The sequence below is a fragment of the Phocoena sinus genome, chromosome 9 (assembly GCF_008692025.1).
Source record: "Phocoena sinus isolate mPhoSin1 chromosome 9, mPhoSin1.pri, whole genome shotgun sequence".
Lineage (NCBI taxonomy): Eukaryota > Metazoa > Chordata > Mammalia > Artiodactyla > Phocoenidae > Phocoena > Phocoena sinus.
The window spans coordinates 29,388,117-29,413,558 of record NC_045771.1 but is presented as its reverse complement, the minus strand read 5'-3'; the positions used below and the strand labels follow the sequence as shown (position 1 = coordinate 29,413,558).

Here is a 25,442-nt window from a genome sequence, read left to right as displayed (position 1 = left end):
TTTGCTAGTATTTTGTTGAGAATTTTTTCATCTATATTCATCAGTGATATTGGCCTGTAGTTTTCTTTTTCGTACTATCTTTGGTTTCAGTATCAGGGTGATGCTGGCCTCATAGAATGAGTTTGAGAGTGTACCTTCCTCTGCTATTTTTTGGAAGAGTTTGAGAAGGATGGGTGTTAGCTCTTCTCTAAATGTTTGATAGAATTCACCTGTGGAGGCATCCAGTCCTGGACTTCTGTTTGTTAGAAGATTTTTAATTACAGTTTCAATTTCATTACTTGTGATTTGTCTGTTCATATTTTCTATTTCTTCCTGGTTCAGGCTTGAAAGATTATACCTTTCTAAGAATTTGTCCATTTATTCCAGGTTATCCATTTTATTGGCATAGAGTTGTTTGTAGTAGTCTCTTAGGATGCTTTGTATTTCTGCGGTGTCTGTTGTAACTTCTTTTTCTAATTTTATTGATTTGAGTCCCCTCCGTCTTTTTCTTGATGAGTCTGGCTAATGGTTTATCAATTTTGTTTATCTTCTCAAAGAACCAACTTTTAGTTTTATTGATCTTTGTTATTGTTTTCTTTGATTCTATTTCATTTATTTCTGCTCTGATCTTAATGATTTCTTGCCTTCTACTAACTTTGGGCTTTGTTTGTTCTTCTTTCTCTAGTTCCTTTAGGTGTAAGGTTAGATTGTTTATTTGACATATTTCTTATTTCTTGAGATAGGCTTGTATTGCTATAACCTTTCCTCTTAGAACTACTTTTGCTGCATCCCATAGGTTTTGGATCGTCGTGTTTTCGTTGTAATTTGTCCCTAGGTATTTTTTTATTTCCTCTGATTTCTTCAGTGATCTCTTGGTTATTTAGTAATATATTGTTTAGCCTCCATGTATTTGTGTTTTTTACATTTTTTTCGCTGTAATTGATTTCTAATCTCAGAGCATTGTGGTCCCAAAAGATGCTTGATATGATTTCAATTTTCTTAAATTTACTGAGGCTTTATTTGTGACCCAAGATGTGATCTATCCTGGAGAATATTCCACGTGCACTTGAGAAGAAAGTGTATTCTGTTGTTTTTGGGTGGAATATCCTATAAATATCAATTAAATCTATCTGGTCTATTGAGTCATTTAAAGTTTGTGTTTCCTTATTAATTTTCTGTTTGGATGATCTGTCCATTGGTGTAAGTGAGGTGTTAACGTCCCCCACTATTATTGTGTTACTGTTGATTTCCTCTTTTATAGCTGTTAGCAGTTGCCTTATGTATTGAGGTGCTCCTATGTTGGGTGCATATATATTTATAATTGTTATATCTTCATCTTGGATTGATCCCTTGACCATTATGTAGTGTCCTTCCTTGTCTCTTGTAACATTCTTTATTTTAAAGTCTATTTTATGTGATATGAGTATTGCTACTCCAGCTTTCTTTTGATTTCCATTTGCATGGAATATCTTTTTCCATCCCCTCACTTTCAGTTTGTATGTGTCTCTAGGTCTGAAGTGGGTCTTTTGTAGTCAGAATATATAAGGGTCTTGTTTTGGTATCAGCAAGCCTGTGTCTTTTGGTTGGAGCATTTAATCCATTCACGTTTAAGGTAGTTATTGATATGTATGTTCCTATTACCATTTTCTTAATTGTTATGGGTTTGTTTTTGTAGGTCCTTTTCTTCTCTTGTGTTTCCCACTTAGAGAAGTTCCTTTAGCATTTGTTGTAGAGCTGGTTTGGTGGTGCTGAATTCTCTAGCTTTTGCTTGTCTGTAAAGGTTTTGATTTCTCTGTCAAATCTGAATGAGATCCTTGCCAGGTAGAGTAATCTTGATTGTAGTTTCTTCCCTTTCCTCACTTTAAATGTATCATACCACTCCCTTCTGGCTCGTAGAGTTTCTGCCTAGAAATCAGCTGTTAACCTTATGGGAGTTCCCTTGTATATTATTTGTCGTTTTTCCCTTGTTGCTCTCAATGATTTTTCTTTGTTTTTAATTTTTGCCAATTTGATTACTATGTGTTTTGGCATGTTTCTCCTTGAGTTTATCCTGCCTGGGACTCTCTGCACTTCTTGGACTTGGGTCGCTATTTCCTTTCCCATGTTAGGGAAGTTTTCAACTATAATCCCCTCAAATATTTTCTCAAGTCCTTTCTCTGTCTCTTCTCCTTCTGGGACCCCTATCATGCAAATGTTGTTGCATTTAATGTCCCAGAGGTCTCTGTGACTGTCTTCATTTCTTTTCATTCTTTTTTCTTTATTCTGTTCTGCAGCAGTGAATTCCACCATTCTGTCTTCCAGGTCACTTATCTCTTCTTCTGCAGTAGTTATTCTGCTGTTGATTCCTTGTAGTGTATTTTTCATTTCATTGTTCATCTCTGTTTGTTTGTTCTTTAATTTTTCTAGGTGTTTGTTCTTTAATTCTTCTAGGTCTTTGTTAAACCTTTCTTGTGTCTTCTCCATCTTTGCCTCCATTCTTTTCCAAGGTCCTGGATCATCCTCACTATCATTATTCTGAATTATTTTTCTGGAAGGTTGCCTATCTCCTCTTCATTTAGTTGTTTTTCTGGCATTTTATCTTGCTCCTTCATCTGGTACATAGCCCTCTGCCTTTTCATCTTGTCTATCTTTCTGTGAAAGTGGTTTTTGTTCCACAGGCTGCAGGATTGTAGTTCTTCTTGCTCTGCTGTCAGCCCTCTGGTGGATGAGGCTATCTAAGAGGCTTGTGCAAGTTTCCTGATGGAAGGGAGTGGTGGTGGCTAGAACTGGCTGTTGCTCTGGTGGGCAGAGCTCAGTAAAACTTTAATTGGCTTGACTGCTGATGGGTGGGGCTGGGTTCCCTCCCTGTTGGTTGTTTGGCCTGAAGCGACCCAACACTGGAGCCTACCTGGGCTCTTTGGTGGGGCTAATGGCAGACTCTGGGAGGGCTCATGCCCAGAACTTCTGCTGCCAGTGTCCTTGTCCTCATGGTGAGCTACAGCCACTCCCTACCTCTGCAGGAGACCCTCCAACACTAGCAGGTAGGTCTCGTTCAGTCTCCTGTGGGGTCACTGCTCCTTTCCTTGGGTCCTGATGCGCACACTACTTTGTGTGTGCCCTCCAAGAGTGGAGTCTCTGTTTCCCCCAGTCCTGTCACAGTCCTGCAATCAAATCCTGCTAGCCTTCAAGGTCTGATTCTCTAGGAATTCCTCCTCCCGCTGCTGGACCCCCAGGTTGGGAAGCCTGACATGGGGCTCAGAATCTTCACTCCAGTGCATGGATTTTTGTGGTATTAGTGTTCTCCAGTTTGTGAGTCAACCACCCAGCAGTTATGGGATTTGATTTTATTGTGACTGCGCCCCTCCTACCATCTCATTGTAGCTTCTCCTTTGTCTTTGGATGTGGGGTATCTTTTTTGGTGAGTTCCAGTGTCTTCCTCTCGATGATTGTTCAGCAGTTAGTTGTGATTCTGGTGTTCTCGCAAGAGGGAGTGAGAGCACGTCCTTCTACTCCACCATCCTGAACCAATCTCCCTTGCACCCCTATTTTTGTCATAAAGATTCCTAGAAGTGAAATTAATAGATGAAAACAAATTTTGAACTTTAATATGCCCTGCCAAATTACTTTCCATAAACAATGTATGAGCATACCTGTGTCCCCACACTCTCATCGACATTGGTGTTTGTTACAACGTTATATATTAAAGAGAAAAATACAAATCACATGGTCAGCTCAGGTCTCAGACAAGTGGACATAAATTTGCACAGGGAAGTGCTCCATTAATTTATATACATCACTGAGAGGTATTGATTCTTCTCTCCTACAGCACTAATTTCAGGTTTTCTTATTACCAAGGGGAATATCATTATACGCCAAGAAGCTGAAAGAGAATTGAATTGATATTTAATATTGATTAAATATATGGCTTAATACAAATCATATATTGAGCAAAGGCCAAAGTGACTTAAAACCCATATTTATTCAGTTGATGCTATTGTCTGCATACTGTTTATGTTGTCTAGTTCTTGGGGCAAATATATAGGTATATATATGTATGGGGGAGAGAGAGAGATGCATAAATCATATACATATGTACACATGTACATATATAAAAATAGATATAGATACATAAATATCAATCTTTGAGAAAAATATACCTACATATATATAAGTAGTTACAATAGAGTATGATATGTCTGATAAATGTGTTGTGTTATGACATTACAGCAAAGAAGACAACCTCTTTTGGGCAGGGAGGGGAGTGGGAGCCAAGAAAGGTTTCTCACAAGACATAACAATTTTGTGTGGCCCCAGAGCATCCTAGGACTTCTAGACAGAGGTGACAGTGCGGGGGAAGAGCAGGTAGATCACTTGGATGGAATACAGGATGATGACGGGAACGGGAGGGAAAAGGCACGCAAGTGAGAAAAATTGACTTCAAGCGTGAAGGATTTTGGTTGTTATGCCAAAAAATTTGGATCTGAGCCTGTACCCACTAGTGAGCTAGTGGATTTTTACAAAGTTGAACAAATAATTGTAGAACATAATCATTCTAGAAAGATGACGAATCGTCACTTGGGTGGACTTGTGCAACTTCTCATAACCCACAGTGAATGATTAGTCAAAGAAACATTACTCTGACTCTGAGAAACAGTAGTTTGATAAATATCACCATATTTGGCCTCTCCTCAGAATTCTACATTTAAACCTTTTATCCCACTGTCCATTGGACCGTCTACTCGCATATTTCACAAGCATTTCCAGTTCCACAACTAAACTGAACGCCTCTCCCTCCACCTCGCTTTGTACACAAACCATCCCCTTTCTTCTCATTTGTCCATCCAGTAACCCGAAGATTCCCAAAAGTTATCCTTTCCCCCCGCTCTCCTTCACTGCTTATAGCTGCCTCCTACACGTCTTTTGTATCCTGGCCACTTCCTCAGCATCCTAATTGAGCCTGTGATCCCTTTCCCTGAACATTTATAATAGTCTCCTAACCCACCTTCCCGCCTCTAGAGTCAGAAGTCTGCAGTCTAGCTTCTGTAGTTCTTTTGTAACATGCATATCTAATTGTGTTGCAAGATCCCACTCCACCACCATCACCATTAAAACTCTTCCATCATGTCCATGATGTACTGTCAGGATAAAAAAAAAAAATGGTTACAAAACATAGTGAACAGTTTAATTTCACTTTTGTAAAATAGATGCACGTGTAATAAATACTATGTGTATAATACACAAGTGGAACAGTATGCACATATAGAGGCATGGAGAAATCCAAAATGTTACCTGTACTTTACATTTTCTTTTTTTTAATTTATTTTTTATTTTCCAGCTTCATAATGAGCATAGATATTATAAATAAATAAATACTAAGTAAGTAGATGAGGGAGAGGAAAGATAAACTCTAAATCCCTTAGTAGGATATTAGCTCGGTGCTTTGTGACAGCCTGGAAGGGTGGGATGGGGAGAGTGGGAGGGAGGGAGACGCAAGAGGGAAGACATATGGGAACATATGTATATGTATAGCTGATTCACTTTGTTATAAAGCAGAAACTAACACACCATTGTAAAGCAATTATACCCCAATAAAGATGTTTAAAAAAAAAAAAAAAAAAAAAAAATAAATCCCTTAGTATAGTTTATATCACTCCATACTTCGGTCCCTGCTACCCACAAAACCTAAAGTTGAGCCATACCTGTGTCCTCGATGTTCTTAAAATACACCACACCTCTCTAATTGTTAGCTCTTGCCTGTTTATTCTCTCTTCTTGAAGACATTTGTTTCCTCTTCTCTTCCTACTCATCCTTCAAATCTCCACTCCTTTTTAACACTATGTTCCTTGAAAATGAGGGCTTTTTCATCCTATTCATCTCTGTATTCTGTGGTTAGAGCTCAACAGATCATCCCTGAGCAAATGAATGGTGAATAATTTCTTGGCTGTAAGTTGAAGATCTAGCCTCCCTCAACACTTGCATTAATGCTTTGTATACAGCCTCTAAAAAGAACTCCAAATGGCTTTCTCTGTTGTGTTAAAATAGACAGTGGCTGCTCATAGTAGGCAAAGCTTCAGAAAACATGAACTTCTAACTGTATTATTCCTCTATTTTTAAAAAAGGACCCATGGATGTTCTAAGTCACATTTGAGGTTTGAAGCTTTCTATTTTTATTTAATTTTAATTATTTTTACATAAAGTGCATTCTATTTCTTTAATATGGAAATGACTACAGTTGTTTTTAAACTCATTAGAAAGGGCTCATTTAACTACGTATACAATCATCCGTTGGCATCTGCTTCAAAGATGCTCAAGTGCCTTATAGAAAATGGTGTAGTAATTGCATGCAACCTACATACATCTTCCCATATACTTTAAATCATCTCTAGATTACTTACAATACTTAATACAATGTAAATACTATGTAAATAGTTGTAAATACAGTATAGATGCTACGTAAATACCACGGCAAATTCAAGTTTTGCTTTTTGGAACTTTCTGGAATCTTTTTTTTTCTGAATATTTTTGATTAGTGGTTGGTTGAATCCATGGATGGGGAACCTGTAGCTATGGAAGGTTGACTGTATATTGCTATTTAAATTCACTGAGAATTAAATAAGCTAACACTTATAGGTAATTTTAAGAGTTTAAGATAAATAATAGCTAAAAGGAGCACAATAATTTCTTAATCCTCAAGCAGGTAAATATTCTTAGCTAATAGGTTAAATTATTGAAGCCAATATGATATAGTATTACATGTGAACTTTAAAAGCAGGTTTTTAAAACATTGTTTTTTTTCTCTCCTGTTCCATAATGAAAGGAACATCCTTGGTTACATGTTCTTATGTATATCCAGGGAGATACAATTTCATCAATAATTGTTTTTTCTAGCCTGCAGCCTACTTTCACCATTTAATACTGCTCAACAATATCAGACCACCTTCTAATTTTTACTGATTTACAATACTTACAAAATCGTTCTTAAACTGTGAGAAAACTGTTTGAATGTCTAATTCTCATTACAAGGAATAAATGATTTTTGTTTCTATTTTAAAAATAAAATACATATACTTTTTATCTTGGTTAACTTAGTTGCAAATAAAAAATAATTTTTTCTCCTATATGTGTTAGAAATTTCCCCAACGTGGTGGTGGTGCGGGGGGGAACCTGAAAGTGTTGAGCCAACTTAAAGGAAACTTAAATCTTATAGGTATTTAACTGAGTTAACTGCTGCCACCTATATATTCATCGTAAGCCAGTTGCTGAGTAATAGGTTAGATAGTGGTTATCAAGAATTTTAAAAAGCACTGTGTAGTAATTTACAAGTGATCCGTGCCTTCTCACACAGTATTATTTGAATAGAAACAATGCTAGGTCTATACGAGCAATAAACATTGGTATCCCCATGTTAAATGTGAGAAAACTGAGGCTCAGAGAAAATAGTTTATATTTGTCCCATGTTACACAGCTAGCATGAGCCCAGGTGTTTTTATTTTAAATTCCAGAATGATATGAGGAAATGAGTGAGAATTTAGAATTGTACAGACTTGTGTCTAAATTCTGACCACACATGACGTAAATTACTTAACTCTGTAAGTGCTATTTGTTTAGAATTTCTCTTAGTGGAGCTAACACTGTCCAACTCGTAGTGAGTTATGAGTTATGAACTATGTTGTATAATGGACGTAATGTGACCATTGGCACAATGCTATTCAATTCTAATCATAGCCTCATTTATTGAGCCCTTTTTGTGGATCACACATGGTTCTTCATTGTTTACATGTATTAATTTGTTTAATCCTCTCAGCAATCTTGTAAGGCAGGCTTTCACAGAAGAGGAAACTCCTCCAACTAGGGGTTTGATTTGCCCAGGGTTACAGAGAGGTGGAGTGAAATCTGAATCCTGCAGTCTCCCGCAGCAGCGCTCACCCTGAAGCGTTGTACTACTAAACATATTAGCTCTCGACCCCTCTATTCCCTTGTTATGTGCCACCATGGCCTCAATGACTCTGTTTTCCAGGACTCTGCATTCAAGCAAAACTTCATAAGCTAACTCTTTAGTGTATGCCAATTTCAGGGACATAATGATGGATAGCATCTGATGTAGCAAAGAAATGTGACTGATGTTTTTTAGAAAAGAAACCCCACTTTAAAAATTAAATTTAGTAGCATAGTGTACAGTCTGAATAATGACTTTTGTTATTGATACCCAGGAAAATTACAAAGAAATGGATGTATTCATAGAATAGGGTTATATCACGTACATAATATGTGACTTACTCAAAAAGGAAAACTTGCAACTAACTCAAGAACGTATTCTTTCTCAGGAATGATTTCTTAGTTATGCCAGACAGGTGTCTGTCATCACAGAATATTTCTTTTGTTTATAATTTTAAAAAAATAGTAAATGGATTTACTGTTTAAAAACAGGTATAACATATGAGATTTTCACTCACGACCCCATCATAGAACAAGTGATCTCACACGATTTCTTAGTTTAGTGTTTTTGACACAAACTAGTCATCAGAACAGCTAAATTTATGTAGATTCTCCTGGTCATGGGTTCATTAAGAAATAGTTGAAGAGATTTCATAAAAAATGACTTTCTCCTCAGGAAATTAAAACTCTGAAATAGCTAAATTATCTCTAGTATTAACAATGACAACTTGTTAAACCCTTTTCAGAATCAGCTTCATTAAATAATAAAAATTTATTAGTAGAACACCTTACTACTGACAGTGAAAATAAGCAAAATCTATTTAAAATTTTTTGCCAAAAATTCATTTAGTTGGTCTGCACCATTACTTTTGGACTTAACACCTTCTTACTAACCTCCCAGAAATCTGTATTTCATGGAACGCATTTGGGGGAAGGTATAGCCCTTCTCTGAATTCTTATATCATTTTTATTTCAATAAAAATTGTAGAGTAGAATTAGTGTTTTGAAACTTTATGAAACACCATAGGAAATGATAAAAAAAAATAATGGCCAATCTATTAAACAATTTATTCTCCTGGGTACTATTTTTTTTGCCAATTATCAGCATTAGCTGTTAAACCATTTAGTCATATCCCAGCTCCAGTTACAAGGAATATCTGGCATAAGAAAGGGGGAATCAGTGGGAATTAGCCATGTCTAGTGCTATGTCCATTTCGGTTTTGACCTGTCAAAGTTAGTCGATGCAGTGGAGACTTAAGACACAGATGGCCTTTTAAAGATAAAACACTGAGGAGCAACCAAGTATCAGATCTGGGCAGGATAACAACTGCAAAGTTCTAGAGCAAAGCCAGGCCTCTGACTTTAAAGCAACATTCCCTATAACTCAGCTCTGCTAGGCCAAGCAAGCATATCTGATTGGTGACGGCAGAATCCTGCAACAGCTGTTGACTCAGGCAGAGAAGTGACACATTGTGGAGATCAGCTTGAAATGCCACGTGGTTGTGGATTACTGAGAAGCAATGGTAGAAGGCAGGTCCCCTGAGCGTGTGACCCAGGAGAGAAGACCCAGTGGTTTCAGCTGTGTAGAGGGAGGCACCCTGGGGCAGACTCATCCCAGAAGCTAAAGCTGTGGAGACAGAGAGATGTGATCTATAAGGACTCACTCATCAGACTTGGCTTTGAATGAAAGAGTCATTTCATCCCACACAGCGAGTTGTAACAACCACTTACCAGTAATGATCAAATCACAGCAACAGCATTCAAGTTCGGGAAATAATGAGATAATTTAAAACCCCTGGGGAATTTAAGACGCACTCAATGACAATCTTATATCTTGAAATTTCTCCAGGACACCTCCTTATAACGGGGTCATGGAGTCTTAAGTTCCCCCATTAAAATGGGCAACCCTTAATTCTGCATTGGATGCCAAGGAAGACAGCACATTTTCCACAGGAAAATGCCAAGTCCTCACTGGGCAAGCTTGCTGATAACTGACACTATCGAAGCTTGAACAGATATGGCTGGGGTAGGTTCTGAGCAAACTGCTTCAGAGTTTTGTAACTAACACCATATGTTTTACACAGTCCCCAAACACAAGTAGACAAAAGCCATTCCCAATCTGCTCCAGATTGTCTTGTGGATTTTATGGCTAAGGACTGAATCCCAAGCTAATAGTCACAGCAGGGGGGAAAAAAAGTAGCAATTTATAAATTAGGGTGCAGTTGTCTTCAGATATAAAGGATGCCTACTCTTGTGTAAGCATTGGCACAGGAGGTCAGCTGCTTTGAGCCGCCATCACCCCTGCTTGCCTCCATTGTTTCCACTGCTTGGAAACCCATCAGCCCCCATCTTCCTGGTGAACTCCAATATATTTCCAGTTGTAATCTCCTTTGTAAAACAGAGTCGATCACATTCCTTTGTGCCAACCGTGTGTCCAGAACAATTTTCATGACAGCTGTTTAGCACTTTATACAGCAATTGTGTGTTTACATATCTGTTTTCTCTGCTAGAACTTCATGACGGCAGGGGCTGTGTCTGGCTCATGGAGATGCTGAACAAATGTCTGTTAAAGGAATCAGTTGAAAAAAAACAAATGAATAAATGTCATAAACTATAAACTTCTTTGGAGAACTGAAAACACATGACAAATGAGTACTGATAATTTTGAAAATCATATGAAAACATATATGTTCCTTGATGATAGGCAGTAATAGATAAGTATTCATTGTCTACTGTGGGAATCAATGTGAAGTCTTTAGTTAATAATTAATTTCCTAATGTGCTAGTACTGAAAAGTAAAAAAGTATTTGAGTAACAAAGCAAAGGCTGGAAAGGTACTTGGAGGCTTTTCTTCCACCAGAGGGAATAGATTTGACCTGAATCATACACACTCTTGCCTAGTCCCACTTTTGACCAACTGTAAGCATTTAAAGTACAGCTGGTTATGTTTAGGGATGCCATCTGTAGTCATGAAAAAAGTCTTCCCTGATGAAGAGTTAATTGGTCTAAATGTTTCATAAACACGATCTTTATGTCTGAGTACAGTGTGTTTTGTTTTATTTTGTCTTTCAGTCTATGAAGCAGGGGTTTGAACTCAGATAGAACCATGGTTCCAACTTTAGCTACTCTACTTACTAAGGTGCTTGATTTTAGAAAAGCTTCCACAAAGCTCTACAAATCTTTATGTCTTCATCTCTTGAATGAGGATAATATTCACTTCAAAACAGTTGTAAAGATTCAATGCAGTAGTGTATAGGGTGTGCCTTCCCCGGTACTTGACATAACCTGAGTTTTCTATAAATGGCATTTCCCTTGATCCTTGCCAACTGACTGGGAGATTGTTATCTCCTGAAGAGTTAGTCCATAAATACAATAGGTATTTCTTTAGCCTATGGACTGTCCTCCCACAATTCTCATAATTTTTAAGAGCACAACGATTGTAGATCAAACTTTATGGGATATCCATGAATGCCAGTTAGGTGTGACTACACAGAGCCATTGCTCTGCTGTATGAAAGAACCTCCAACAAAACTTTTTAAAAGCCTTTGAATGATTAAAACGTTCTATCATCAGTGTATTTTTGCCCTTCAAGAAAAATCTAAAACATGGTTGTCAAATTACACTAATCTTTTTTTTTTTTTTTTTTTTTTTTGCGGTACGCGGGCCTCTCACTGTTGTGGCCTCTCCCGTTGCGGAGCACAGGCTCCGGACGCGCAGGCTCAGCGGCCATGGCTCACGGGCCCAGCCGCTCCACGGCATGTGGGATCTTCCCAGACCGGGGCACGAACCCGCGTCCCCTGCATCGGCAGGCGGACTCTCAACCACGGCGCCACCAGGGAAGCCCTACACTAATCTTTTAACTTTTAATACTAATTCTAGAGTTACAGAAAGTTCCCAAATATCCTTACCCAGCTTCCCCTAATATTAACGTTTTACATGACGATGGTACTTTATCAATACTATCAATAGTAAGAAGTTAATACTGGTACAGTATATTTACTTAACCAGATAATTTATGTGGATTTCACTATTCTTTTTCTGTTCCAGGATCCCAAATTGCTTTTAGCTATTATGTTTCTTAGTCTCCTCTAATCTGTGACACTTCCACATGACCTTGATACTTGAGAAGAATGCAGGTCAGTTATTTTGTAGAATGACTCTCAGTCGGGAATTGTATCTTGTTTTCTCATTAAATGAAGCTCAACATTTGTGGCAAGAATACTGCAGAAATGATGTGTTTCTCATGATCACTTGATGAGGGTAGCGTTGGCTGGGTTTCTCCACTGTAACGTTACAATTTTCCCTGTGTAATTAATAAATATCTTAGGGGGGATGACCTTTAGACTGCTGCTAGAGTATTTTTAGAGTATTTTGTAAAAGTCTGATTAACATGTATTAAAATAGAAGACGACACAAAGAAAGGACTTGCCTGTCATAGCACAATTATTTTCATAGGTATCTAATTTTTGCATTGGTAGGATATGTTTATACTAAAATTTAATATTAACTTTTTATCTTACAATATCATAACAGTTTGGATGTTCAGTTTTTTGGTTTTTTTGTGGTACGCGGGCCTCTCACTGTTGCGGCCTCTCCCGCTGCTCCGGACGCGCAGGCTCATCAGCCATGGCTCACGGGCGCAGCCGCTCCGCTGCATGTGGGATCCTCCCAGACCGGGGCACGAACCCGTGTCCCCTGCATCGGCAGGCGGACTCTCAACCACTGCGCCACCAGGGAAGCCCTGGATGTTCAGTTTTTAATGTTTCAGCATTTTATTCTAAACAGAATTTAGATACATTTAGCATGCTTTTGAGCTTAACTGTGGAGGTACAGGTTGCTGATTAGTGGGTAATCTTTAAAAATACTATTTAGTGCTACACAATTACTATTCAAGCCTCAAAGGAGGCAGAATTTATAACTTACGACATGTAATGATAGAATTATTTTATAGCCTAACATACTCCCCCCAAGTTTTAAAATCTCACGGTTCTAAGGATCGCTGTATGTGTGCACCTGTGTGTGCATGTATAAGTGTGTGTAGGTGTAAGTGTGTTTGTGTAGCAGTTACCAAGATGAATGTAGTCAGGAAGTGCCCACATGGTGCCCAAAACTACTGTAACTGCATATTTCATTAAAATATTCAACTCTATTTGTGCCGCTCAGATTTCCTACCAGAGCTACATTTTTAAAGATCACAACCTCATATACTTTATTAGTAGACTATTTATAAGTGGGACGGTCCATGTTGAAATACTTATAACAGCAGTTATGTTCACTATGACTGATCCATATATCCTTGGAAGACCCACTTGCTGTTTTATTTGTGGCAAATATTTGTTATGTTTGGTGTCACATTATTGATAAATATGCATCTTTTAAAATATCTCTGTAGCCTACTGCCTATTTCCACTCACTACTGTTTTTCATCAGTCTACCCATAATGGATTTGCTCTTTTGGAATATGAAATAAGTTTTTCTTTTTGTCATTGTTATTGTTCTGTCACTTCCCAAACGGATCCAGCTTCTGCAAAGTATGAGAGAGTCCATCATTGTACATTCAGCTCCAATGCCATATTCTTTGTTCAAAAATCAAAAAGAACTGAACGTTTTCAAATACTCAGACATATAAATTCATTCTTTTTTTCATTTGCATTCACATCTACCCTTCTGGATTCCATCTGGAACCAAAACCAAAAGTGTTGAAAAACCACAACAGAGGCTGCTTTCCTTGGAGTTTCTAGCTCACCGGAAGTGGGAAGCATTAGTCATTTCACAGGCCCCATGTAACTAGATTTTCCAGTCCAAATTCTACAAAGCCTGGAGACTCAGATGTATTTCTAAATTGAGAATACAGGGTGCCTTTCAGAACGGACTCCAGCAAGCAGGATCACACTGGCCCCATCCTAGTTAATTTGGAGACCATCTAGATTAAAAAAGAGAAAACTGCATATTATCAGTTCAGGGATTTGGAATGCATGAGAAGTATAAAGAAGTATTCCAAATGTTGATGTCGTATTTATACGACAAATAAATTTATTTGACTAGAACTAATTCATCTGCTTATAATTTGTTTCAATTTCCTTTGTTCCTGAGTTCAATTCATAGGGGACTAAAAATTCTTAGGTAGTATAATGTACAGCCACATTTCAGTTGAAATTTTTTTGAGGAAACAAACACATGCAATGGTGTTATATGGTGGTTCATTACTACTTGGATTCTAATGTGTTTTAAATAAGACTATGAACTCCAAACACAGATAGCAACTCAAGGTGCATATACAATTCTGCTCCTCAACACCAAGTTACATTGTTTTTTAAAAACAATTAAAATTGAAAACTTATTTGTAAACTCTCACTAAAACAGGATAACATCTAGCATTGAAACACATCAATTTTTAAAGCAATATTATTAGAGATCTCTTCTGCACGAAGTGCAGAATGACTTGGCTAGCTACTTAGTTTCATTAAAATTCAAAATAAAGTAATTGTATAGGTAAACTTTGTTCACTGCAAATATTTTATTAGAACAAACTAAAGTCAAAATGTCCCCTACTCCTCAGTAAAGATGTTTTACTGTCCTTTAAAAGGGCAGCTGCTTAGTAAAAAATTTTATAAGTTTTATAAAAGGGAATAGAGTTTAGAGATTGATCTGATAAGAATCTTTAAACAGAAAAAAAATTAAAGAAGCTTAGTTCATTGCCACAATCCTAAATTTTGTGTCATTAGAATGAGCCAAGGATTAGAATCATGATTCCAAAATAACTTTACTGACCTCTACTTACTTCCTGTCATGGTCTCCAAACACTGCCCACTTGGAACTTGATTGGCCATGTTTTCACTCAGTCCTAGATTGCGTCATGCTCCTCCTTCTACCCGGAATATTTACTCAATTCCCTTGTAGTTATGTTTCCTCTAATAAACTGTAAACTCTGTGAACACAGTACAGTACACGGGACAGAACACAGGACAGTATTAAATGACTTTGCAGGCCCATAGCCCTTCATGGACTTCAGAAGGAACCAAACCTGCCAATGTCTTGATTTGGACTTCCAGCCTCTAGAACTGTGAAACAATAAATTTCTGTGGTTCAAAGCACCTAGCTTGTGCTACTATGTTACAGCAGCCGTAGGAAACTAATATACTTTCAAAGGAACTATCAGTCCTCTTCTGATTTTCTATTCTTTTACTTTACGATTTTAAATATTATTTTCTTTACTTAAATTTGTATTTTTTTTAAAAAAGTATAATTCATACCAATGGTAAAAATCTTCAGAAAAAGTTCATTTTTGCTTCTCCATCTCTGGCCTACCATCCTTAAGTTCCCAAGAAAGCCACTATTCAGCGTTTCCTGTGCACCATTCCAGAAGTTATCTATGCACAGTCAAGCATGTATAATATCTAGCACTTTATTTACTAAATAAGATCAAGGTGTATATAATGTCCTGCAACTTGATTTATTGCTCTTAATAATATACCTTATATCTCTCTATATATCTTCACTCTGCCTCCTTCTCAAGAATTACAGAATGTTCCATTATGTAATGTACAACTTATTTAATCAGTTCCCTGTTGATGGACACTTAAGTATTGTCAAGTTTTCTATTACACGAAGTGCTCTAGTAAATTTCCTTACACATGAATTTTTGGAGACTTTACCAAGTATGTCTGTAGGATTAAATCTTAGCAGTATAATTATATTTGTGAGATATTTCCAAATTGCCTTCTGTAAAGCATATAAATCTCTTTGAATATGAATTTATATGCATTACATTCTTTTTTTAAACATCTTTATTGGAGTATTGTTGCTTAACAATGTTGTGTTAGTTTCTGCAGTATAACAAAGTGAATCAGCTATATGTGTACATACATCCCCATATCCCCTCCCCCTTGTGTCTCCCTCCCACCCTCCCTATCCCACCCTTCTAGGTGGTCACAAAGCATCAAGCTGATCTTTCTGTGCTATGCAGCTGCTTCCCACTAGCTATCTATTTTACATTTGGTAGTGTATATATGTCAATGCTACTCTCTCACTGTCCCAGCTTACGCTCCCCCCTCCTCGTGTCCTCAAGTCCATTCTCTACGTCTGCGTCTTTATTCCTGCTGCCCTGCCCCTAGGTTCTTCAGAATCTTTTTTTTTTTTTTTTTTTTTTTAAGATTCCATATATATGTGTTAGCATACGGTATTTGTTTTTCTCTTTCTGACTTACTTCACTCTGTATGACAGACTCTAGGTCCACCTACTTCACTACAAATAACTCAATTTCATTTCTTTTTATGGCTGAGTAATATTGCATTGTATATATGTGCCACATCTTCTTTATCCATTCATCTGTCAATGGGCACTTAGGTTTCTTCCATGTCCTGGCTATTGTAAATAGTGCTGCAATGAACATTGTGGTACATGACTCTTTTTGAATTATGGTTTTCTCAGGGTATATGCCCAGTAGTGGGATCGCTGGGTCATATGGTAGTTCTATTTTTAGTTTTTTAAGGAACCTCCATACTGTTCTCCATAGTGGCTGTATCAATTTACACTCCACCAACAGTGCAAGAGGGTTCCCGTTTCTCCACACCCTCTCCAGCATTTATTGTTTCTAGATTTTTTGATGATGGCCATTCTGACTGGTGTGAGGTGATGCCTCATTGTGGTTTTGATTTGCATTTCTCTAATGATTAGTGGTGCTGAGCATGCTTTCATGTGTTCTAGCAATCTGTATATCTTCTTTGGAGAAATGTCTATTTAGGTCTTCTGCCTATTTTTAGATTGGATTGTTTGTTTTTTTTGATATGGAGCTGCATGAGCTCCTTGTATGTTTTGGAGATTAATCCTCTGTCAGTTGCTTCATTTGCAAATATTTCTCCTATTCTGAGGGTTGTCTTTTCATCTTGTTTATGGTTTTCTTTGCTGTGCAAAAGCTTTTAAGTTTCGTTAGGTCCCATTTGTTTATTTTTGTTTTTATTTCCATTTCTCTAGGAGGTGGGTCAAAAAGATCTTGCTGTGATTTATGTCATAGAGTGTTCTGCCTGCGTTTTCCTCTAAGAGTTTTATAGTGTCTGGCCTTACATTTAGGTCTTTAATCCATTTTGAGTTTAGTTTTGTGTAAGGTGTTAGGGAGTGTTATAATTTCATTCTTTTACATGTAGCTGTCCAGTTTTCCCAGCACCACTTATTGAAGGGGCTGTCTTTTTTCCAGTGTATATTCTTGCCTCCTTTATAAAAAATAAGGTGGCCATATGTGCGTGGGTTTATCTCTGGGCTTTCTGGCATGTTCCATTGATCTATATTTCTGTTTTTGTGTCAGTATCATACTATCTTGATTACTGTAGCTTTGTAGTATAGTCTGAAGTCAGGGAGTCTGATTCCTCCAGCTCTGTTTTTCTTTCTCAAGAAGGCTTTGGCTTATTCGGGGTCTTTTGTGTTTCCATACAAATTGTAAAATTTTTTGTTCTAGTTCTGTGAAAAATGCCATTGGTAGTTTGATAAGGATTGCCTTGAATCTGTAGATGCTTTGGGTAGTATATTCATTTTCACAATGTTGATTCTTCCAATCCAAGAACATGGTATATCTCTCCATCTGTTTGTATCGTCTTTAATTTCTTTCATCAGTGTCTTATAGTTTTCTGCATATGCATTCTTTTCTTCATGAAAAACATTCAGTTTTAGGATCACTGTGGTATGTAAAAGATGATTTCAGATGGATTATGCTGTAATGATTCATCGCTAATCTATACCTCAGATAATTATTCTGTAAATGGTCATTCTGTGTCTAATACTGTGAATCACACAATAGCTACCATTTTATGGCTGGCTGACTACAATACAAGGAAAGCAGTTGTTAAATTTAGAGGCAATGTGAAGACAGAAAATTATTCATCCTTTTGAAACAAGATAGTAAAATTAGCTCATCAAGAATTTTGTCTCTTATGGGAAAAGGAACATTCTTAATCTGGAAGAGGACTCTGCCTTTCTGCAGGGAGGCAACCGTGCCAATATTGTAAAGTCTGAGCAGTCACTACTGACTTATTAGAAATAGCAGCAGCCCAGGGGAAAGAAATGGGTCCCTCTGGAAAATCTGGGTGCCACAAGGAGTAAATGTATATTTTTAAATTTAGAATGTGGACATTTTTCATTTTTTAGTAGAAGAAAGGGAGAACTGTTTGATCTTAAAAGAATGATTCTGTGGCACCAAAAAAGTAGGTAAGGTTTAAAATTACCTACTAGATCAAATAGTCCAATTTGATATCGCTCTAAAAATATAGCAAAATCACATAAAAATGAAAAGTACTACTAATTCATTTGTGGCCAAATACATCTGTAAAAAACTAAATGGGTTTCCAGAGGAATTGGTAACAAGAACAGTGGTCATGTATTCATGGGTAGGGCAGAGGGTGAAGCCAAGGGCACCTTAATATCTTCTGTTGGTAACTACAGCATTTCATGAAAAGTTAAGCAAATTTTTAAAATTATGTACTAAACGCATATACTCTGCACATGTTTGAACAAGAAAACCCATTAATTATCTCATTGCACTCTGTTGAAAGCTATGACAGTCCATTCAGGAATTTGTGAAGTCTCCAGCAAAGGGATACACTCTAAATGTGGAGATTTCTGGGGTAAATTTTAAGCTTCTCTGCTAAATACTACCTTTTCCGTGTACCTAGACTCAGGGGCTCCAAGAGATGACATGTAAGGCCAGAAGAGCTATTATTCATTTTCTTGAATATGCCTGAATGTGACTAAATTACTGATCACACCAGTGAAGAAAGAATGAGATATGCTAATGAGTTTTTCCCTTTCAAAAATTGTTTAATTTTTTTTATTAGTGGGGTTTATCACTTTTAAGATCTAAAGGGATTCTCAAAGTTTCATGTGGCCCAACAATAGGTTTCACAAACTCTTAGAGGAAGAGAGAAGTTTGGCTGCATATTATATTTCCATAGTGGTTTGACCAAGTAAGTGTTTGTTTTTCTTCCAATGCAAGAAGTGCAGAGGCGGGCAGCCCAAAGTCAGCATGCGACAGCTTTACAGCAGCATAGGCATCCTACTTCCTATCTTTCTGCTCATGGTTTCCTCATGATTACAACATGGCTGCTCCTCCTTCAGGCTCACATCCACATTCCTAGCAGAAATCGGAAACAGAGTAACAAAGAAAACATGACATCAGGGAAACAAAATTTTTCCAGAGATCTGTAGCCAATTTCCACTTATATTTCTTTGGCTGGAATTGTGTCACATGGCCATGTTTAGCTACAAAGGAGACTGGGAAATAGAGTTTTATTTGTTTGATTTTTTTTAATGCTAAACACATTGCTCCCTCCAACAAAATGAAGGTCTTTCTACTAGAAAGGAAGAAGGGAGAATGAATATTGTGTAGGCACCTCACATCATCTGCTGTGGTATCTTCTCTCTACCTTTCACCATTTTATATTGAGAAAACTAGATCAAGTGACTTACTCAGTAGCACACAGCCAGTTCATGGCAAAGCTGGACTAAAATTCATGAGTGCAAGTATCACAGGGCTGACCTGCTGACTGTGGAAGAACAGGTACCCCGTAGGAGCCTCCATCTGAGGTAGAGATATCACCACGCCGGGGAACAATTCAAACGCGAAGACAAGGCCAAGATTCTAAGCAGCCGGAGCGGTCACCCTGTCTGGTTCCCACTTACATTATGCTTTTCTATGTTCTGCATTATGTTTACTCTATTATAATAGGCTCATATGTGGGATCTTGGGTATTCAGTAAGTGCAAACATTGAACATTTAAAAATATTATTATTCTCTATTGCCAGTCATTTGTTTCAGCACCTTTGAAGTCAGGTCAGAACATGCTTCTATATTATTATGATAAATGTGTTCTAAACTGCACCGAAGAGGATAATTAGAACAAATAAATGGAGTTCAGTTCAGGATTAAGAAGAAACTTCTGATGATGAACTAGATTATGTTGCTTGAGGTCAAGTACCTGCATTCTAGCAAGGCACTTTGCAGGTTCTAGGTATTAAATCAATACCTTTCCATTTGAAAGCTGTATCCAGAATTGCTCAGGACCACATCATGGATTATCATTCTTCCTCTGAGTAGGAGTTTGTAGCAGATAACCTTGGAGGTACATCTCAAGAAAAAAAATGTCATGATTTGATTATTAAAATATAGATTGTCAACATAGTTTTTTTAATAATTTTTTTTGCCTAAGATGTCAGATAAACCTTTTTCCCACCTTGTGACCTTTGACATGCAACTCCCTCTTCTTGAAATTTTCATCCCCCCAGTTTTTCACATCCTTCAGTTCAGATGTCATTCCTCAGAAAGGCTGCCTGTGGCTAACATATCTGAAATAGCCCACACCCACTCATCAGAGATTGAGTTTGGTTTCCTACTGGATAAGCCATCAGCACACCTAACAATACATCTTTCTAACTGATTGATACAGCCAATAATATGTTCAGCTTCGAAGATACCCACTGGGGCTTTGGCATCTGGGATCTAGACTCTTTCTAATGCCCTCCAGATGAGTATTAGGGCACAATCACACACACACACACACACACACACACACCCCACAGAGACCCCAAACAAACAATCATCTCTAGACAAACGTTTATCTAAATCCAGACTTTTAGGAATGTTTCGACATTATTTGCATTGTTAATAACTTGAACGCAACACCTCAGTCTGAAATACCTGAATTTAGATGACTTTGCCACATGTTCACGATGTGCTTCGTGTGGAATGTATTATTCTGGAACAAAACAAGGTCTTCAGTTTTTTCTTAATTATATGCCTGGGAAATCTCTCCATCTTCGTTCATTTAGATCTATCTTTATACATGTTCTTTATGCATTGCATGAGGGTTTTTCTGGAGTAGACTTTGAAAAGTCTAACTTTGGGGCTACGGAGTCTGTGAATTTTTAATTTTACTGTGAACTACCTTCCAAAGTAGCTGAACTAATTTGTACTCCTTATCAGCAGTATTTAATGGTAATTATTTCTCCCCACCCTCCCTAACATTTGATATAAAACATTTTTTTTCAATCTGATAGATACATAATGCCATTTTTCTGGCAAAAAAGGTCTAGTCTCCACCTAAAACAAATGGATAGATAGATGGATAGATATCACACATACATTAACATATATCATTCATAGATATTTATTCAGACTAAATCTTCTCACATCATTATAAACTCTGTTATTTTTAACTGCTTTATTATGATGAACATTTTAATACAAATCACAATTCTAATTTTAATCAGTTTCCTAAACTTCAATTTCAGTCATGAATTAAAGAATGAAAATATGTGTACTAAGTCAAGATTTCAAAAAGTCGCACACTACCTCCATTCCTTTTTTTCCTTAATATCCGGACATGTTGGTATGAGATCTAGGAATCTGAGTTGGTGGTTAGGATGTTTGAAAGTCTGAGGGAAGCTGACCAGAAATTGCTCATTAGAGGCAGAGGTACAGAGCAAACAAGAGGTCAAAACAATTTTCTCTCCATTACTGAGAATTTATAATATAAAAAGGGGGACAACTAACTGTAACATTTTACACATTCAACAAATATTTATCATTATCTACTGTACGCTAGGGGCTGGGTGTATGTGGGAGCCAAATAATTATCCATTCTCATGGAGTATTCAGTCTAGTGGAAAGGCACAAATAACCAATGCAATTACCAAGTGGTGAAGAGTATGAAGGAAACAAATGATGCCGACAGACAGTAACACCTAACTGTGCTACCGTTTCAAGAGACCTAAGACACAAAGAGATGCTCTCCGTGCAAAATTAGGAAGAAAGCATTCCTCAGAGTGATTTTAGCATTTTTACCTGGCCTTAGTTGTGGTAGGCTGAGAGAACCCGGTGAAAAGAGTGGCAGTGGAACCAGGTGAGGTGGGATAGAGGGAAACAGGACAGGTACAGATGCCAATAGCTTTGTAGGATAAGCTAAGAGAAAATGAGAGCAGGACAGCCTACTAGAGCAGAGGAGAGATTTCAAAGCCAACGAACTGCCGCTCTTCAATGCATATGGCAGACTATGGAAGGCATTGCTTAGTACAGAACATGCCTCCCTAATGAATTTCATTGCAGTGAGCTGTTACATACTTTTATAAATATGTGAAGGTGCTTTAGATAAAATATATGTATTTGATTCCATTTCTAGCATATCATAGATCCTCAATAAATGTGTGTTGAAATGAAATTCATCTGTTAAATTAACATTCTCCCCAAATATTTCCCATTTCTTTTCTCACATTGAGTCTTTTCCCCTTGATATATTGTCCTCTATTATACTATGTTATATTTTTAATGAGTCAACAACACACAGGTATATTTTTAAAGTAAAACTGACATTTATTTCTTTAAAAATTGGCAGAGCAGTAACATGAGTATCAATGCCAAAATAAAGATTAACTTATCATTAGAATTTATTAATATGAAGCCCCTAATGGAAGTAGCTATTAATAGCAAAAACAACTATTGATGAATAAATATCAAGAGAAGGGCAAACAAGAATTGCTCCCTTTTATCCAAAAGTTATTTGGCACAGAAAGTCTTGTTTTGTAGATTTTATCACTACAGGTCAGGTTAATTACTATACAGCTAATTTTTATCATTTTAATGCAGGATTGTGGTTTGCTGATTCAACCAGAGGAAACCTGCGGGTTACAGCCCATTTCTTCTGACTACATTGAAGCCATTTCACAGCCGGGACTAAAGACCTGTCCATCTGGGGACACAAAAGGTGACTATTACACTGGATATCATTTCTACTTTTTTTTTAAAAAATCCTTTAATATAGATAAGTAGTAGATGTTTATTTATTAAACTCTTCTTGTACAAAAAAAAATCAAGGTAATATGACACTTTTTCATTAATATGAACTACAGCACATAAAATTAATGTAAATGCATTGTTTTAATATGTGAAATATTTTGATTAATCAAATGCTTTTCTTTTCATCCTCTGCTCTTTGCTCAGTTAATGCATATTCACCTTTAGATTTCAGCCAAAAAGTCACTTGTGCCGTAATGCCTTCCTTGAGTCTCTGACTTGTTTTCCTTATTACGTATTTTCATAGCACCCAGTGTTCTTCTTCCATGGTGATTTCCTCAATTATTCAAATGATTAAATGTGTAGTTGATTGTTTGATGTCAGTCTTCCTGGGCTGTCAGCTGCATGAGAGCAGGGCGTCTCAGTTGTTCACACTCTACCAATTCGCTTAACACTATACTTTCCACAGAGTAGGTACAAAATAAGTTGACCTTGTGAACCCAAAGAACTGGAAAGGCTACAAGTTCAGTTTTAAACCATTTCTTTTAGTTAAAAAAAAAATCTTTGGGAATGGTCACTAACATCTCCCATACATTGAACATGCATAGAGGCAGGAAAACCATGATGTCAAATTCAAATTACAGTGTTCAATCCTGCCTACGCCTAGGGCAGACCTGGAATGAGGCACTTTGGTGCCACTGTCTACTTCCCCTGTTTCTTTCCTTCCCCAGCACTGTTCTTTCAGTGGAGGCTAGCTGGAACTAAAAATGCCTCCAAGACAGTAAGAGGAGCAAAGAGCATCTTCTCTGTGATTCCTGGTTACTGCTCTGGCCTCCTGACCCCAAGTCTCCCTCCATGTAAAAAGTCTGAGAAAACACTCAGGAGCTTTTCTACCCTTGCCATGAACTTCACACCACAGCTTGAACAGGAAATGAGTTTCACAAACGGGTGGGACAAATTGCAATTTGGCATGCACGGCTAACAAACGTGGGCATTTCTTGAACATGTGTCCTAAATAATAAATTACAGTCAGTGCATAGGGAGGAATTTACCCATTATGGTGTGTCAGGTGGTATGATTTACGATTCTTGGCTAAATGAGATATATACTCTTATATACAAAGGAGACACCAATGTGTCTAGGTATTTTTTATCAGATGACAATTTATGAGAATCATAAAAACAACTTAATTCTGTTCCTCCTGCTGAACCGAGTCAAAAGTTCTTCAACAAAAAGTTGAAGATACATTACTGAGATTCCTCAAGAAGTGGCAGCTTCTTCTGTCCGTTAAACTTGCAGTAACTTATGCCAGGCCCTGTTCTGAAGCCATGCCTGGTTCTTACAAGAGAGGCTGCCATAAAACAGGGGCCTTGGGACTTCCCTGGTGGCACAGTGGTTAAGAATATGCCTGCCAGTGCAGGGGACACGGGTTCAATCCCTGGCCCAGGAAGATCCCACGTGCCGTGGAGCAACTAAGCCCGCAAGCCACAACTACTGAGCCCACGTGCCGCAACTACTGAAGCCTGCGTGCCTAGAGCCCATGCTCTGCAACAAGAGAAGTCACTGCAATGAGAAGCCCGCGCACTGCAACTAAGAGTAGCCCCCACTCGCCACAACTAGAAAGCCCGGGTGCAGCAATGAAGATCCAGTGCAGCCCAAAAATAAATAAAATTAAAAACAAAAAAACACAGGGGCCTTCTGGTAACTTGAGTAGTTATGCCTCTTTAAAAAAAAAAACACAATATTGACACCCCAGTCAAGTTCATATTCCTTAATCTGACAATAATCTGACCTCTCCTATCTCTCCCAACTCGTCCTAGCCTCTTTTTCTTCTTTCTTTTTTGCTCTGCATTGGGTCTTCCTTGCTACACATGGGCTTTCTCTAGTTGCAACGATCAGGGGCTACTCTTTGTTGCGGAGCACACGCTCTAGGCGTGCAGGCTTCAGTACTTGCAGCACATGGGCTCAGTAGTTGCGGCACGGGGGCCCTATAGTGCAGGCTCAGTAGTTGTGGTGCACAGACTTAGTTGCTCCACGGCATGTGGGATCTTCCCAGACCAGGGATCGAACCCATGTCCCCTGCATGGGCAGGTGGATTCTTAACCACTGCGCCATGAGGGAAGCCCCATCTTAGCCTCTTGACCTCATTTCATGCTGATAATCAGCTGCAGGACTCCAGACTACTCCCTAGGAAGTCCTTCTTTACTACCCCACCCCTAGAGTTGCTTCTCTTCTACGCACCCAGAATATCCTGGACATATGTCTACAAATAGCACTCACCTCATTGTATTTCAAGTATCTAATTTACATGTTTCTCTCTCTTCCTCTAATCAGTAGTCTTCAAAGTGGAATACTGCAGCCATGCAAGGGGAGTGAGTGGCACAGAACAATCCACAGGGAAGAAGCCAGTAAAGATGAAAATATATGTACATTTATTTTTATTTAATTATGCTTATTTTTATGTTTTATGATGGATATGTATATATGTAATATATACATAGAGGAGTAGGTGTACGTGTAGTACAGGGTACGTGTATTAATATGTCAAAGGTACATCAGCGATAAGTTTGTACTGATGGCTGCATGTAGATCACAAGTGTGTCCAGAGCAAAGATTGTACCTTATTCATCTTTCAGTGTCTGAGATATGATTTTAAAATAGTGGCTGAACTAAAACCATGATCCAAGCCCTCCTCTCTTTCACAGAAGACTCTTAGCAGCAGGGCACAATCAGCTAGAGACAACAGCTCCATCCTTGAGGTCCTAGAGACCTAAAG

The 25,442-nt window shown here is 37.8% G+C and overlaps 1 protein-coding gene across 1 annotated transcript in view; it reads left to right on the top strand.

Moving 5' to 3' along the window:
* Window positions 1-25,442, top strand: part of CPED1 (cadherin like and PC-esterase domain containing 1) — a 294,480-nt gene that overhangs the window by 222,744 nt on the left and 46,294 nt on the right. The window contains exon 16 of the mRNA XM_032643898.1: window positions 22,520-22,637. Coding sequence (XP_032499789.1) covers window positions 22,520-22,637 — 118 coding nt within the window. The remainder of the gene's footprint in view (window positions 1-22,519; window positions 22,638-25,442) is intronic.